This window comes from Coloeus monedula, assembly GCF_965178545.1.
Source record: "Coloeus monedula genome assembly, chromosome: 6".
In the NCBI taxonomy this organism is placed as follows: Eukaryota; Metazoa; Chordata; class Aves; order Passeriformes; family Corvidae; genus Coloeus; species Coloeus monedula.
Window position 1 is genome coordinate 5,985,491 of NC_138786.1, and position 12,061 is coordinate 5,997,551.

At 38.0% G+C, this 12,061-nt stretch overlaps 1 protein-coding gene across 2 annotated transcripts in view; it reads right to left on the minus strand.

The window, feature by feature from the left end:
- Positions 1-6,527: 6,527 nt before the first annotated feature.
- The window catches only part of LGR4 (leucine rich repeat containing G protein-coupled receptor 4), a 75,280-nt gene continuing 69,746 nt past the window's right edge, over positions 6,528-12,061 (minus strand). For both annotated transcript variants that reach the window (XM_082284098.1, XM_082284099.1), the window contains one exon: positions 6,528-9,434. In XM_082284098.1, the coding sequence (XP_082140224.1) occupies positions 8,158-9,434 (1,277 nt within the window). In that variant the 3' untranslated portion in view covers positions 6,528-8,157. The remainder of the gene's footprint in view (positions 9,435-12,061) is intronic.

Consider the following 12,061-nt stretch of genomic DNA (forward strand, 5'->3'; position numbering starts at 1 on the left):
ACTGCCTGCCTGGCCCTCAGCTTCTCCAGGGTGATCACTGACACGCGTATGCTAATCTATAGGAACTCCTTACAGTTGTTCTTTCTTACTTAACATTTTTGCACACGTACCAGTTCAATAAGCAGGAACCAATAACCTCATCTGCAGGTGACAATCCCAATACATCAGAAGAAGGCATCTTAACATTTTTGAACAGCCAAGTCAAAATTTGTAACCCATACTTGCCGTAAATTGCAAAATCCCATTTCAGTCCTCACAATTACTATCTTGTTTCTAATTCAAAGTTCTAAAGACCTGGTTTGCATACACCTCTGCTAGGCAAACGGTGTCCTTTGCCTTCTCTATCAGTTAATTCTCCACGGAGTCTACAACTATCTGTAATAAACAGGTCAGATTATATATATGTGTGTGTGTGTATATATATATATTCCTATACTTGTTCACCACTACATTCTTTGTCAGTCTTCTATTTGGGTTCCAAATCCCAGGAACACAGTCACTCCTCACTGGTTATGCTGGGCCACCCTGACTCCCCCTTTTTAGCCAAATCTTAAGCAGGATAAGCAACACACATTTGTATTACCAAAGCTTTTTGTTACCTTCAAATTTCATCAACCAAGGTAACTGCTGATCAACAGTTGGTAAATTTTTATAAAACTTTGAGTCATTTTGCTGGGGCTGACTAAGCAGAAGTATTATATTAAGATATAAACATTAAGATGAGATACAGAAATTTTAAAACTATTGTAAATTTGGCTGCTGTATTAACTGTTCTTGCCAAGATTCTTCAGTGAGTTTAACAAGAAATGTATTTTTCATTGGACAGGCAAGTTGAAAAATAAGAAAAAGTATTAAAAATGCTTTGTCTAAATCAAGAAAGTCAATTGTGACATCTGAGGCAATTGACTTGCCATAAAAATTGAATTTCAGTAGCTCAGTGATACAAAAAGGTCATAAAATCTATACAACCATTATGTGCACCTAGACACTACCAAAAATGAGTGCCATGAGGTGGGAGACATCTCAATGCCATCATTAACAGTCCTAAAAGATGCTTAAAATGATCATATTTGAAAATTTTAAGATGGGATGTTTGGTGCTTGGGCTGCAGACTGACAGGCACCCAAATCCGTAATTTCTCTGCCAGACAGGCTGTATCTCTCCTATCTCTCAGGAGCACATACTTCTCCTTCCTTCTTGCTCACTGAACCCTTCACTGACCCACAAAACCTTACTAAAGTGGTAGAAAAATATTTGGCCAAACAACCTGTGGTCTGAGCAAGCTAAAGCTCAGGGATGTGTCAGACAGCTGCTGAGGCCAAAACCAGGCAAGCAACAAGAATACACAGACACAAACTAAGAGGGAGAGGCAGAGGTGAGGTGTAAGGGATTTGGGATTTCCCCCTTTCAGTGGTGGAGCTTCTGCATTTAGCTTACCATTTCACAAGGAACTGCAGATTTGACAGGTTGGAGAAATAACATTATGGTTCCTGTAAGAAAAAAACAAATGTTATTGCATCACTGATCACCAGATGACCATACAGAACTGTTTTCCAGCAAGCTGAAAAAGACAAAAAAAGGCCTGAATACATCTCTGATCTAAGCATCCCCAGAAGACTGACTGCATCACTATGCACCAAATTGATGCTCATGATGCTAAAATAACTCCAGCCCCTTGTGGTAGATTGTTGAGCTGATTATCATAAAATAAAGAATCAAGTATGACTAGGCCCATTATCTAGCAAGCAAATTACACCTGTTGAAATAATTTAAGTTGATGATTCAAGTATTGGAGACAACAGAATATCACCAGAATCTAAATTTCATGCCAAGTAAAGTTAAAACAAGAGAAAATTTCAAATTGGTCTGAATTCTTAGGATACAAGTTACACAAGCCAGTGCCTCAGCTTTGCTCAACACGAACAACCTATGGTTTTACAGGAGCTTTTGTATATGTGCTGCATGCAGCTAAGACATAAAAGCAGCATAGAAGTTTTTCACTCCATGGCTACACAAGCACTGTGAGCAAAGCCGCATGTCATGGCAAGCAGGAAAACTTCAAGTATTTCAACAGGCTGCAGACCAAAGTAATTTCAAAACATCTTAGGAAGGCTTGAAAACCTTCCCTGACCTTAAAGGCCATCTCATAGTGAACACTGGGAATAGTCAAAAATGAACAGAAAACATGAAAAGCCCTATGTTGTCTCAGTAAATTGATGAATTCTGGAGCTCGCTCCACTGGGCATCTCTCACTTCTAATGGAGGCCTACATCATCTTGGATGGCCAGAAACTATGAAATGGATGTCTCAAGGCAAGGTAGCAGCAATCTTGCCAAACACACAAACATTTGAGCTTGTCTATTCCCTCCCTATCCTATTATAAATATGAGAATTTCTCAGGATTCAGGAGCAGATATCGGGCAAATAACTTACACTAACAAACCTTAGCATTGGGACAAGCTAGGAGAGTTTATGCATCAAGACTGCCCGTAGAGAGGGTGGCAAAAGCCAGTTCACCCTTTGGGAAATTAAAGCATTGTTGCTGGAATGGCAGAAGCATTCCAACTTTGAAGAGATGTGAAAACATAAAATAATATTGTTATTATTCCTCTTACCATTCTGCCCAACTTGTCAAGCTGGCTCCACAGCCACTGTGCCCTAGTTAACACAGGAAAGGTATGAGCCCAAATAATGTAATTTTGTAAAAAAGCATTGAAACAACAATCCTGCAGGGTCAGGTACACAACGACCACAATGGCCACAGAAGGACTAACAAACATAAATGGCATGTTGCAAGGATGGCAAAACCTTAATTCTGTGAACTGAATGCCAGAAGCCGCTGCCCTGGCAAGAATTACATGGCAACACTGCTAAAACCCATAGGCAAAATCAAACTGCCACAATGAAGCACAGAAATTACTGCAAACAAATGCTGCAAACTGAATGTAGTGAATAAATATATATACACACCCATATGGTTGATACCAGTGTGAAAAATCATCCCAATTTATCACTAAAGAAACTACAGAAACTACATTCAGTCTTTCAGTGCTAGCTCACTGTCATAGACTATAGAGTAAGCACTTAAGAGCTATCTAGCAACAGCAGTAAAATTCAGTAAAAATAGCATGATGACCTATACTTTTTGTCTGTTTGGTCATGCCAATCAGTGTGTCTGAACAACCAAATGCTCATGACAAATTTCTCACAAGTATTCACTAAATTCCACCTACACTATTTGAAAAAATGTTTTATACATAAAATATCAAGAAAGCAATTTCATAGGTAGCAGACATAAAAAAGATCTAAATTCTAGACACAAACTACTCTAAATCACTAAGCACCTTGATTTGCCAACTCTTGCTTATGAAATAGTTCAGTTTTAGAAATTCAACTGTAATCTGATGAACTCAGTCTCTGAAAACACAAGAGCCAGCCAACTTGATGAATACGAGCCAGATTTAATGAAAAGAATCAGAGTAGATTGCTTGCAGATGCCATGTTTAATTCCCCAACAGACATTAAGGAACACAGAAACATAGAAATAATCCTATGGGAAAAAAAATTACTAAATTTAGGGAGAAACAGAGGCTTAGACATGCTTCAAGCTTGAAGAAAAGACTATTTTACTTGCAACCTTGAAAAAAGTAGAAAATTTGAACCAAATATAGTTGAATTCAAGTTTTTTTAAGTCTTCTTAAGTCTTCACATTTTCCAGCATAAGGAAAAATAGTGTGTCAGGCACAGGAGTTAAGGGAGAAAGCTACTTGGCTCATACTCCATGTCAGAGCTCAACAAACACTGCCTATACTTGTCTTCTGGCTATTTTTGTGCCTGAATGTGTAGTTCTGCTTGATTAGAGGCTGTGAAACCTGAGAGGATTGCTTCACTTTCCTTCATGGTATGATGTATTCTCATCGTTGCAGTATACTGTATACACTACTAGTCCCAGCCCAGATTCTGCTGACTGCAGATGTGGAACCATCTGCTTTAAAGGGACAGGGCCTTGAGATGAGAATTTCTCTTGTCTGGGGAAATGTGGAAGAACTCTATGTAACGTATATATTTTAAAATCACATCTTTGTGAGTTGCTAGCAGGATTCCCACTCAGCCCAGCTGTTTTATGTTAGTTGGAGATCACAGCCCTCCTGCTTTTGAACAGCAAAACTTCTCACTTCATTAGCTAGTGTATAGTTCTGCATAAAGTCTTTCTCTCCTTTAAGACATCAGTTCGTAACAGATGTACTTGCTCATTTTTGGGCTGGAATTTTCAGGACACAGGTTATGCTTTTGTTACTGGAAACCAGTGAGACAACATTTTGTTACCCTCAAATCAAAATTAGCTCCCTATAGCAAACACTACAGTGACCACTAACTAGTATTTCTTATGTAAAACCTAAACAATATTGTTTTATATTGGTGTAGTGCCATACATGCAACATATGAAATATGTCCATTCACCCTCCAAGTTCTTACAGTATACAACAGTACAGAAAACAGCAAATTGTGATATATTATCCCATTTCAGATTTCATTTCCTTATTTATTGAATCATCTTCAACTGAAATCTAGTGCTAAATCAGACTCTACAGTACAATATATGTGAAAGGTAATACTGAAAAAACCTCCTGCTAAAAAAATAAACTTACACCAACAGTAAAAGATCAAAAGCATTTACGTAATTAGAAATTATTGAGAATACGTATGAAACAAACTCTGTATTGTGCTTTTAATTAAAAATATTACCCTGTAAATTGAAACTGAAGGCTTAAAAACAGTAATCAAAATTAAAAGAATTACTGAAGTATCTTTGTGTAAGTTGGAATTTCTGAGTGAATTTATAAATAAATGGGAAATTCTACTGCAAAGAAATGAAAAAAGGCAAAAGGCATCTAGAGTAAAAAGTTGCTAAGCAGATGCATTATTTTTATAAGAGAATGAAAAGGCTCAATTTCAAATGAAGAGCTCTCCCCAGCATATTGCCACAGAGCAGACTTGTTTCTGTAAGAAATTACTCTTAATGGGGGAAAGATAGGGAATACCTTTGGCAATTTTGTGACCATCTCCCCGCAAAAAGGTGCTTCCTCACAACAGCAGAAGGGAGAAAAACAACAACAAAACGCTCTCCTTGCCCTATGTTTTTCTTTTAAAGTCAACAGTAAAGCCTTTTTGACTGCTAAATCCAGCACTGGAGCTCAGTACGACAGTTGTGGAGAGGTCTAGAGGCAAGATAATGGGACATTACAACTGTAAGACCAGTTTCAGCTAGTTTTAGACTCTAGAAAATTGAAGGATTTATTTTCTGTGGGCACCCCAGGATATAACTTGTGGTTTCACTTGTTTCAGACTCGAAACTGAAAATAGGAAGCTTTACCTGGCTGAAGAGACTGCTGAGGTGACAGCTCAGAAAGCCACTGGTACATAGGTAACAAAAATCCCACACGCTAACACAAAACAGCTTTAAAGCAAGTTGTCCCCATGTATTTGACATTGCTTTTGGAGTGGGAGCAAATGCTCACTGGATGTGAACATCTGAACATTCCACTGTGCCCTGGCCTGAGATCACCTTGACCAGCAAAGACACAATGAAAGTTGGCATTAAGTACCTGGCAACTGGATTTGTCTGGATTCTCCTTATGTGATCGCCCATGGGTGTCACGCACATGGTCATGTTGAGAGAGGCAGGTTTTGCAGCACTGCTTCTTAATAGGCTGGTTTCAGTAGCTGCTGCTCATATTCTTTCCCCTCTACCAGCAGCAGACAGAACCAGTGTGTGCTGGAAGACACTGGGCTGACTGCACTAAAGAGTTAATTGCTAGTACAACTGAACTCCAAAAACATACTGAGATACAGTGAAATACTAGAACTTCAAATGGATCACATCCAACAGCACTGAAGACTTGCTTGTAAAACAGAAGAAATAAATCCATACTCAAGAACATTGAAAATACAACAGGCTTTCTGGAAGCTTCATGGTTGGATTTCCTTCCCTACTGATTATAAATGGCAGCTGACATTTACAGTTATTTTTGAGAAACATTCTTATTACCTTTGACAGGTCAGCCAACAGAGGGAATGTGGGACAAGCTGTGACTCTTAGACAATGATGGCTTAAAAAACCCCCACAACTCCCAACATAAAGTATCGATATGAAAATTATAATCTGCATGGTTATTCAAAATGTACTAAAATTTCAACTCAAACACAATATATATAACACCTTTAATCAAGAGATTGCTTTAAGAGGGCAAACACTTTGCTTAAGGTTTTTAACCTTTTGCATGCCAAGAGTCAGCATTATTCTGACATCATATAATCCACTTGTAAACTGGCAACTTTCTTGCTTTTCTGACAGTTCTTTCCTGAATGAACATGTAGCCAACAGCAGATGAGACATAATTTATGCTCAATAATTCTACATGTGCACCATTTTCCGCTTTAACTTTTGAAAAACAGAGATAAATGACCATAGGTATTCACGTACCCTTTATTTGCTTTCAGTGTAACATTCCATGCTAATTGCAGATGTAATATTCATGAGTGTAAATATAAGAATTAACAACTCTGGGATGGTTTTCTTCCCTTTTTACACTTGAATATTTTGGCTTACAAAATTAACAGCATACAGTAAATATTCTTCCCATACTTTGTACAAAGTACATGATTTCGATATACAAGGATCCTGTTTTTATTATAGTGACAATATACAACCACATCTATTTACAATGAAAAAAGTACATAAACCACATTTTAAACATTCTGCTACTGGCAGCCACTATTGTTTAGGAGGTAGCTTTAATTAACAAAATGAACTGAAGCCACATTTCCCATCATGGGTTCTATCAAATAACTTAAAATACAAAGATAAAAATTCATTGTATGAACAGTATATACAGTTTAATTCTCAAACCAGCAATCTAGCTTTAGATCTCAACAAGAATTTCTCCAGAGTAACTGGGAGAGCAGTGGATTTACTCTTGATCTAGTATTGCCCAAAAACCCTACATAATTACTTAATCATCCATTAATAACTTTGTATTGATCATATTTCAAACTAAATACAAAGACGGGATCACTGGTTGTACTTGAATCATTTGGATCTCGGAACTTTAATGGTTTAAAAAGATTGCACTGATTTATGTGAAAAATCAGTGACTTTGCACAGTGTACTTCACTGTCAGTAAAGTAATTGGGAAAACGCTTTCTTTTTTACTGCCAAATTGCCTTGCATTTTGCCTCTATTTCCTAAAACCTCAGTCTGTGCATAGGTATTACTGGAGTGCTGTAATATTCAACAGGCTGCAGAGTATTAGCCAGTCTTATTGCAAAGAAATGAGCTGTGTACAGTGACAGCATGCTAACACCCTGCTACATTGACATTCCTTCCAATGGTATGACTTGACTGCATAATACTGAAGAAATTTGCTGTGGTTCACCTGAAGTAATGCGTCATCACTGGAAAAATGTGTTAAACCCTATTAATCTTGACAGCTGTTAATATTCTTACTTCGATAAATATGCAGAATATTGTGGATTACAAGTACTTTACTGCAACGAATTTTTTTTTTTAATTGAACATTGGCTAAAATACAAAACAAACACAGTATTTCGATATTGCTGTCACAGTTACATATGAGAGAATTAATCCCTTTTTTGGCCCTGCAATAAAATGCATCCTGAGATTCAATGCTGAATATACTATACAAAGCTAGCAATAGATCTTTTTTCTTAATTATAGAAAAGTCACATTTAAAAATAATTTCTATAATATTAAGCAGCTGTCCTTTATATTGTGCTTTCATTGGGGGGGGGGGGAATCAACAGAACTTACCACCAGCAGAAGCAAAGTACAACTGCAGTATTATGTGGAAACACACCATTAGCATGTAAAACTGTATATGAGAAACCACTATTGTGTGAAAAGAGTAAAAATATTGGGTAACAATTTTGGTTTACCAATTATTTACAGTCAGGGCAATTGATTGATTTAATTTTAAAAAAAATGTATGGCTCAAGAAATTACTGCCCACTTCCCTTCTTTACAAATGACACTAAATAATGATTAGAAAAGTGCTTCCTGCTTGAAAGGTCAAAACAGGCAACAGTCTGTGAAGCATTATACCACTTTATTGGAACAGCTGATGGCAGAAAGCCTTTTCAGTCTTTAATTCTTGGTATGTTGTAGGCATAACGAACCAAGGGGAACCCTCTGCTTTGGTAGAAACATGCACGGCCACAGGCCTGCACTTGGTCCGAGCTGTCTGACACAAAGGAGTCGTCCTCGTCCGCATAGTCAGAGTGGGCTGACTGGGTGCCACAGTCCGACCAGTAGCCATCTGGCCTTTGGCAAGGCACCACGGCCAGTGCAGGGCAGCTGTGGGATTTTATTAAATGTTTACAGGGCACGGGCTTGGATAAAAGGAGTGATTCACAACATTCACACAGAGCAATGTTACCCTGCAAATGGGTGTAAACGCCACAGTCATAGTAAAAATCCTGCGTCACGCAGCCCCCTTGAGCATTGACAGCAATTGCTATTGCTCCATTCTTCCTGGTCAGATGGCGCCTGAGCAACTTCCAGTCTTCCTTGAACTTTGGGTTGAAGAATACATACAGGACTGGATTCAGGCAAGCAGGCAATGGGAAAAATATCAAAGTAACAGACTTCATGATTTCAGGGCTGATAGAAATTGCAGTGATCAACGGTGCAAATGAGAAAAATGCAACAGGGCAGAAAAAGATGCAGTTCGTGAAGATTAGCCAAGCAACATGCTTAATTGTGCTGGACTGGGAGTTTTCGGAGAGATCCTCTTTTTCCAAGTTGCAATAGAGTTTAGTGTAGATAACAGCCATTAGCAAAAATGCTAATGAATTCAGGAGCACTAAAGTTACTGTGAAACTTAACAAAGGTGTTTCTCCAGTGGGGAAGGGCAAGCAAAGGGGTGACGCCGAGTACTCTGCTTTATAAAAAAGTGGTAAGCATCCCGCTACCAGAGCACACAGGAAAGCAAGAAATGCTGCAATTTGAAATTGTTTTTGGTGATTGCTTTTCCCCTTTTTAATAAACTCCTTTGCAGAGAAGCTCCGTTCAACAGCTGCCAACATCAGGAAAAAAATGGCACTTTCTGACGAAAAAACTGCAAGAAACCCAGCAATTCTGCAACCACTGCCAGTCTCCCACCATATGCCAAATTCAGCAAATCTCCCCCAAGATACAGCATCCAAGAAAGTTAAAATACCAGTATAGACTCCCATAAATAAGTTAGATATAGAAATCAGGCTTATAAACAGTTTGGAAGATGACAATGTAGTACAAGAGGCAAATATTGTTAACATGACAAGCAGGTTGAAGAACAAAGCAACCAAAAAAATAAACCAGACAGTAAGCCGAATCATCCAGCTGCCCAATAAATATTCACAAGGCTTAAAAGCACCTAGAAGAAAACAAAAAACAAACAGAAGGACAACCAATTTAGGAAAAAATTCTGCCTTAATAAGCAAGATTTTGAAAAGGTCTTAAAAGCGTACTCCTCATTAATTCATGAATAGAATACACAGCTAAACTGCTAAATAGGGAAGCTGAAAGTAAACTATTCTGTTGAAGCTATTTACTAATTAATTATGCCTGAAATAATAATTACTGCAGTGAATGGTCACTTGAGAACATTTTGTATAAACAAGCTAGCTAAACAAACTTAATTACCTTTTAGCTATTCGAAATAGCTTTTATTAGTGCCACCTAAATACTTTTTTATTTTATGTAGATTTCATACTTCATAAAAAAGGTTGACAAGAAATATAAAAGTAAATGTTCACAATCCCCTTGTAAGGGAAAAGAATTTATTAGAAGGAACATATTCTCTCAAAAAATTATTCACAAACATGCCTTCTGGAGTAACTTTTGGTCACAAGGAAATGTGTAGAACAGCAGACAAATTCAATTTAATCAGCTTTAATAGGGACAGTAATTTACCACAAGCCTTGTCCCCCAGTCTCGCCACTGAAAGACACTGTGAGCTTGAAAAGTCATATGAGAAAATGGTATTTTTCTTCTTCTTCTGCCACTTAAAACAGCTTACATAATAAAAACGTCCAACAAGCAAAATAATAGGAGGCAAGACAATGAAAAAAGGTCACTACTATTGCTTACCCTTCTAATCCTCCTAATTGCTATTTATTCCATAGGGAAATCCTACTGATTTTAAGCAACAATTAGAAGAATTTAACCTCTCCTATATCCTCATTAGGCACTGCTAATTGTCCGAAGCACAATAGCTTGGGATCCCTCCCTGCAGTTGGGGACCACTCAGGGAGCTGAAGAAAACCGCCAAACTGCAAAGGCTGGAGCTTCTCAGCTGGATTCAGCTTGGGACCCTGGCTCTGTGCAGCACATGCCTTTCCTTTAGGCATGGGAAAGGTAAGGACAATCCATCCCTATCCTGGCAGGAACAGAACTGCCAAGAATGATTAAATGTCAGTGCAAAAATCTCCCAAGGCCTAAAGCAACTTCCAGAAATTAATGAACTGACAAGCAAAAAAAAAAAAAAAAATTTTTTTTTTTGGTTGTTTAAGTGATCAAGCTTCATGTATGGGCACAAAATAATGGAGCCCACTGGATTATCAGCAAATCAGGAGTAAAACCCCTTTTTAGCAGGTATTCCCAAGTAAAACATCAATGACAGAACAATTAATTTTACAATACATTCATATGACACAACAATACCTGCTAAGCTGATCTACTTAAAAATAAAAACAACTTCCTACTTACAAAATTTTAAAATGTCAATTCTCTGCTTCCGAAAATCAATTTGAAGCCATTTTTCCAGTAGCTGTACTTTAGACAAATAAAAGCCACCACCCTTTCCTGTCTGTCTTTGTCCCAAAGTCTAGCTATATCCTTTGAGTTAAAAGTTACCCTCCTCTCTCACTGATATTCCCAGCCCATGCTAGGAGGGGGCAAAAATTCATGCTCAGAAGCATGTTTCAGTGAACTTGAGCTACTTGAGCACCACTGTTCAGCAATCCATTCTTTAGGAAAAGTGCAAGTGGATCTACAGGCTGAGCAATGATTCGGAACTTGCATGACAGGTGGAGTATCTTATGACTAGATGGCAGCATGGCATAGAGACTTGTTAGTATGAGAGGGACTGGTGAAAAACAAGGCAAATTGTGAACTTGTAGAGCAAGCTCTTTATTTTCTCTTTTCTACTACAGCATTTCTGGCATGGACAAAAAGAAAGAGCTAAAGACTTTACAAGTTTAACCCATGAAACACACCATCTCAATTCTCATTCTGTAAACAGGAGATCAAAAGCAAATAAGCACCATTAAGAAATTAACTTTCAGATGATGTACAATTACACTAATAATATATTTGATGTTCTGACTACAGGGTTTTTTTGGCGGTGATCAAGAAATCCTTGTGATATTCTGGATATTAAAGCCAGAGCTAGCTCAAAAGATAAACAGATTTTCGTAACATAAAATAGTAGTTAGGAAAAGAGAAAGAAATAAGACTTGGAAAACTCCTGCTCATCCAGAAGTAACTTTATTGGAAGCATACTGTTCCCCCCATCTATATGTTCCTGTTTATGCAGACAAAAGGGTGCAAGATGTATGGAAGGAATCCTCTGTCTGTGGCAAAGGCAAGAAAGTAAGAGGCACCACAGCAAATCCTTCAGGAGCTGAATGGAATGGTGTACGGAAATTTGCAGTTTGAATAAGAGAAGCAGAAGGGCGGAAACAAAGCTGCCTAGAATGAAAATATTCATTGCAAGATCAAAGACTTTTAACACTCCTAGACTGTTCAAGCTTGAATTGGACTAAATCTGGTATGCCAATAAGACTAACCACTCCACAAGTGTCTTTAGCAGTTTAAGATGCTACTGCCGACTGCAGGTACTTGTAATAGCCCTCTGCTCACAGTTAACGTGGCTATAGTAGGGCTGGGGAACAGATCATGTGAGTGTTCTTTATCCTCTCTCCTGGAAAGACATCAAGCTTCATTAAAACCACCAATGATAGATAGCAGTTTGAGTTAAGCTATTACAGCACAGGCTGA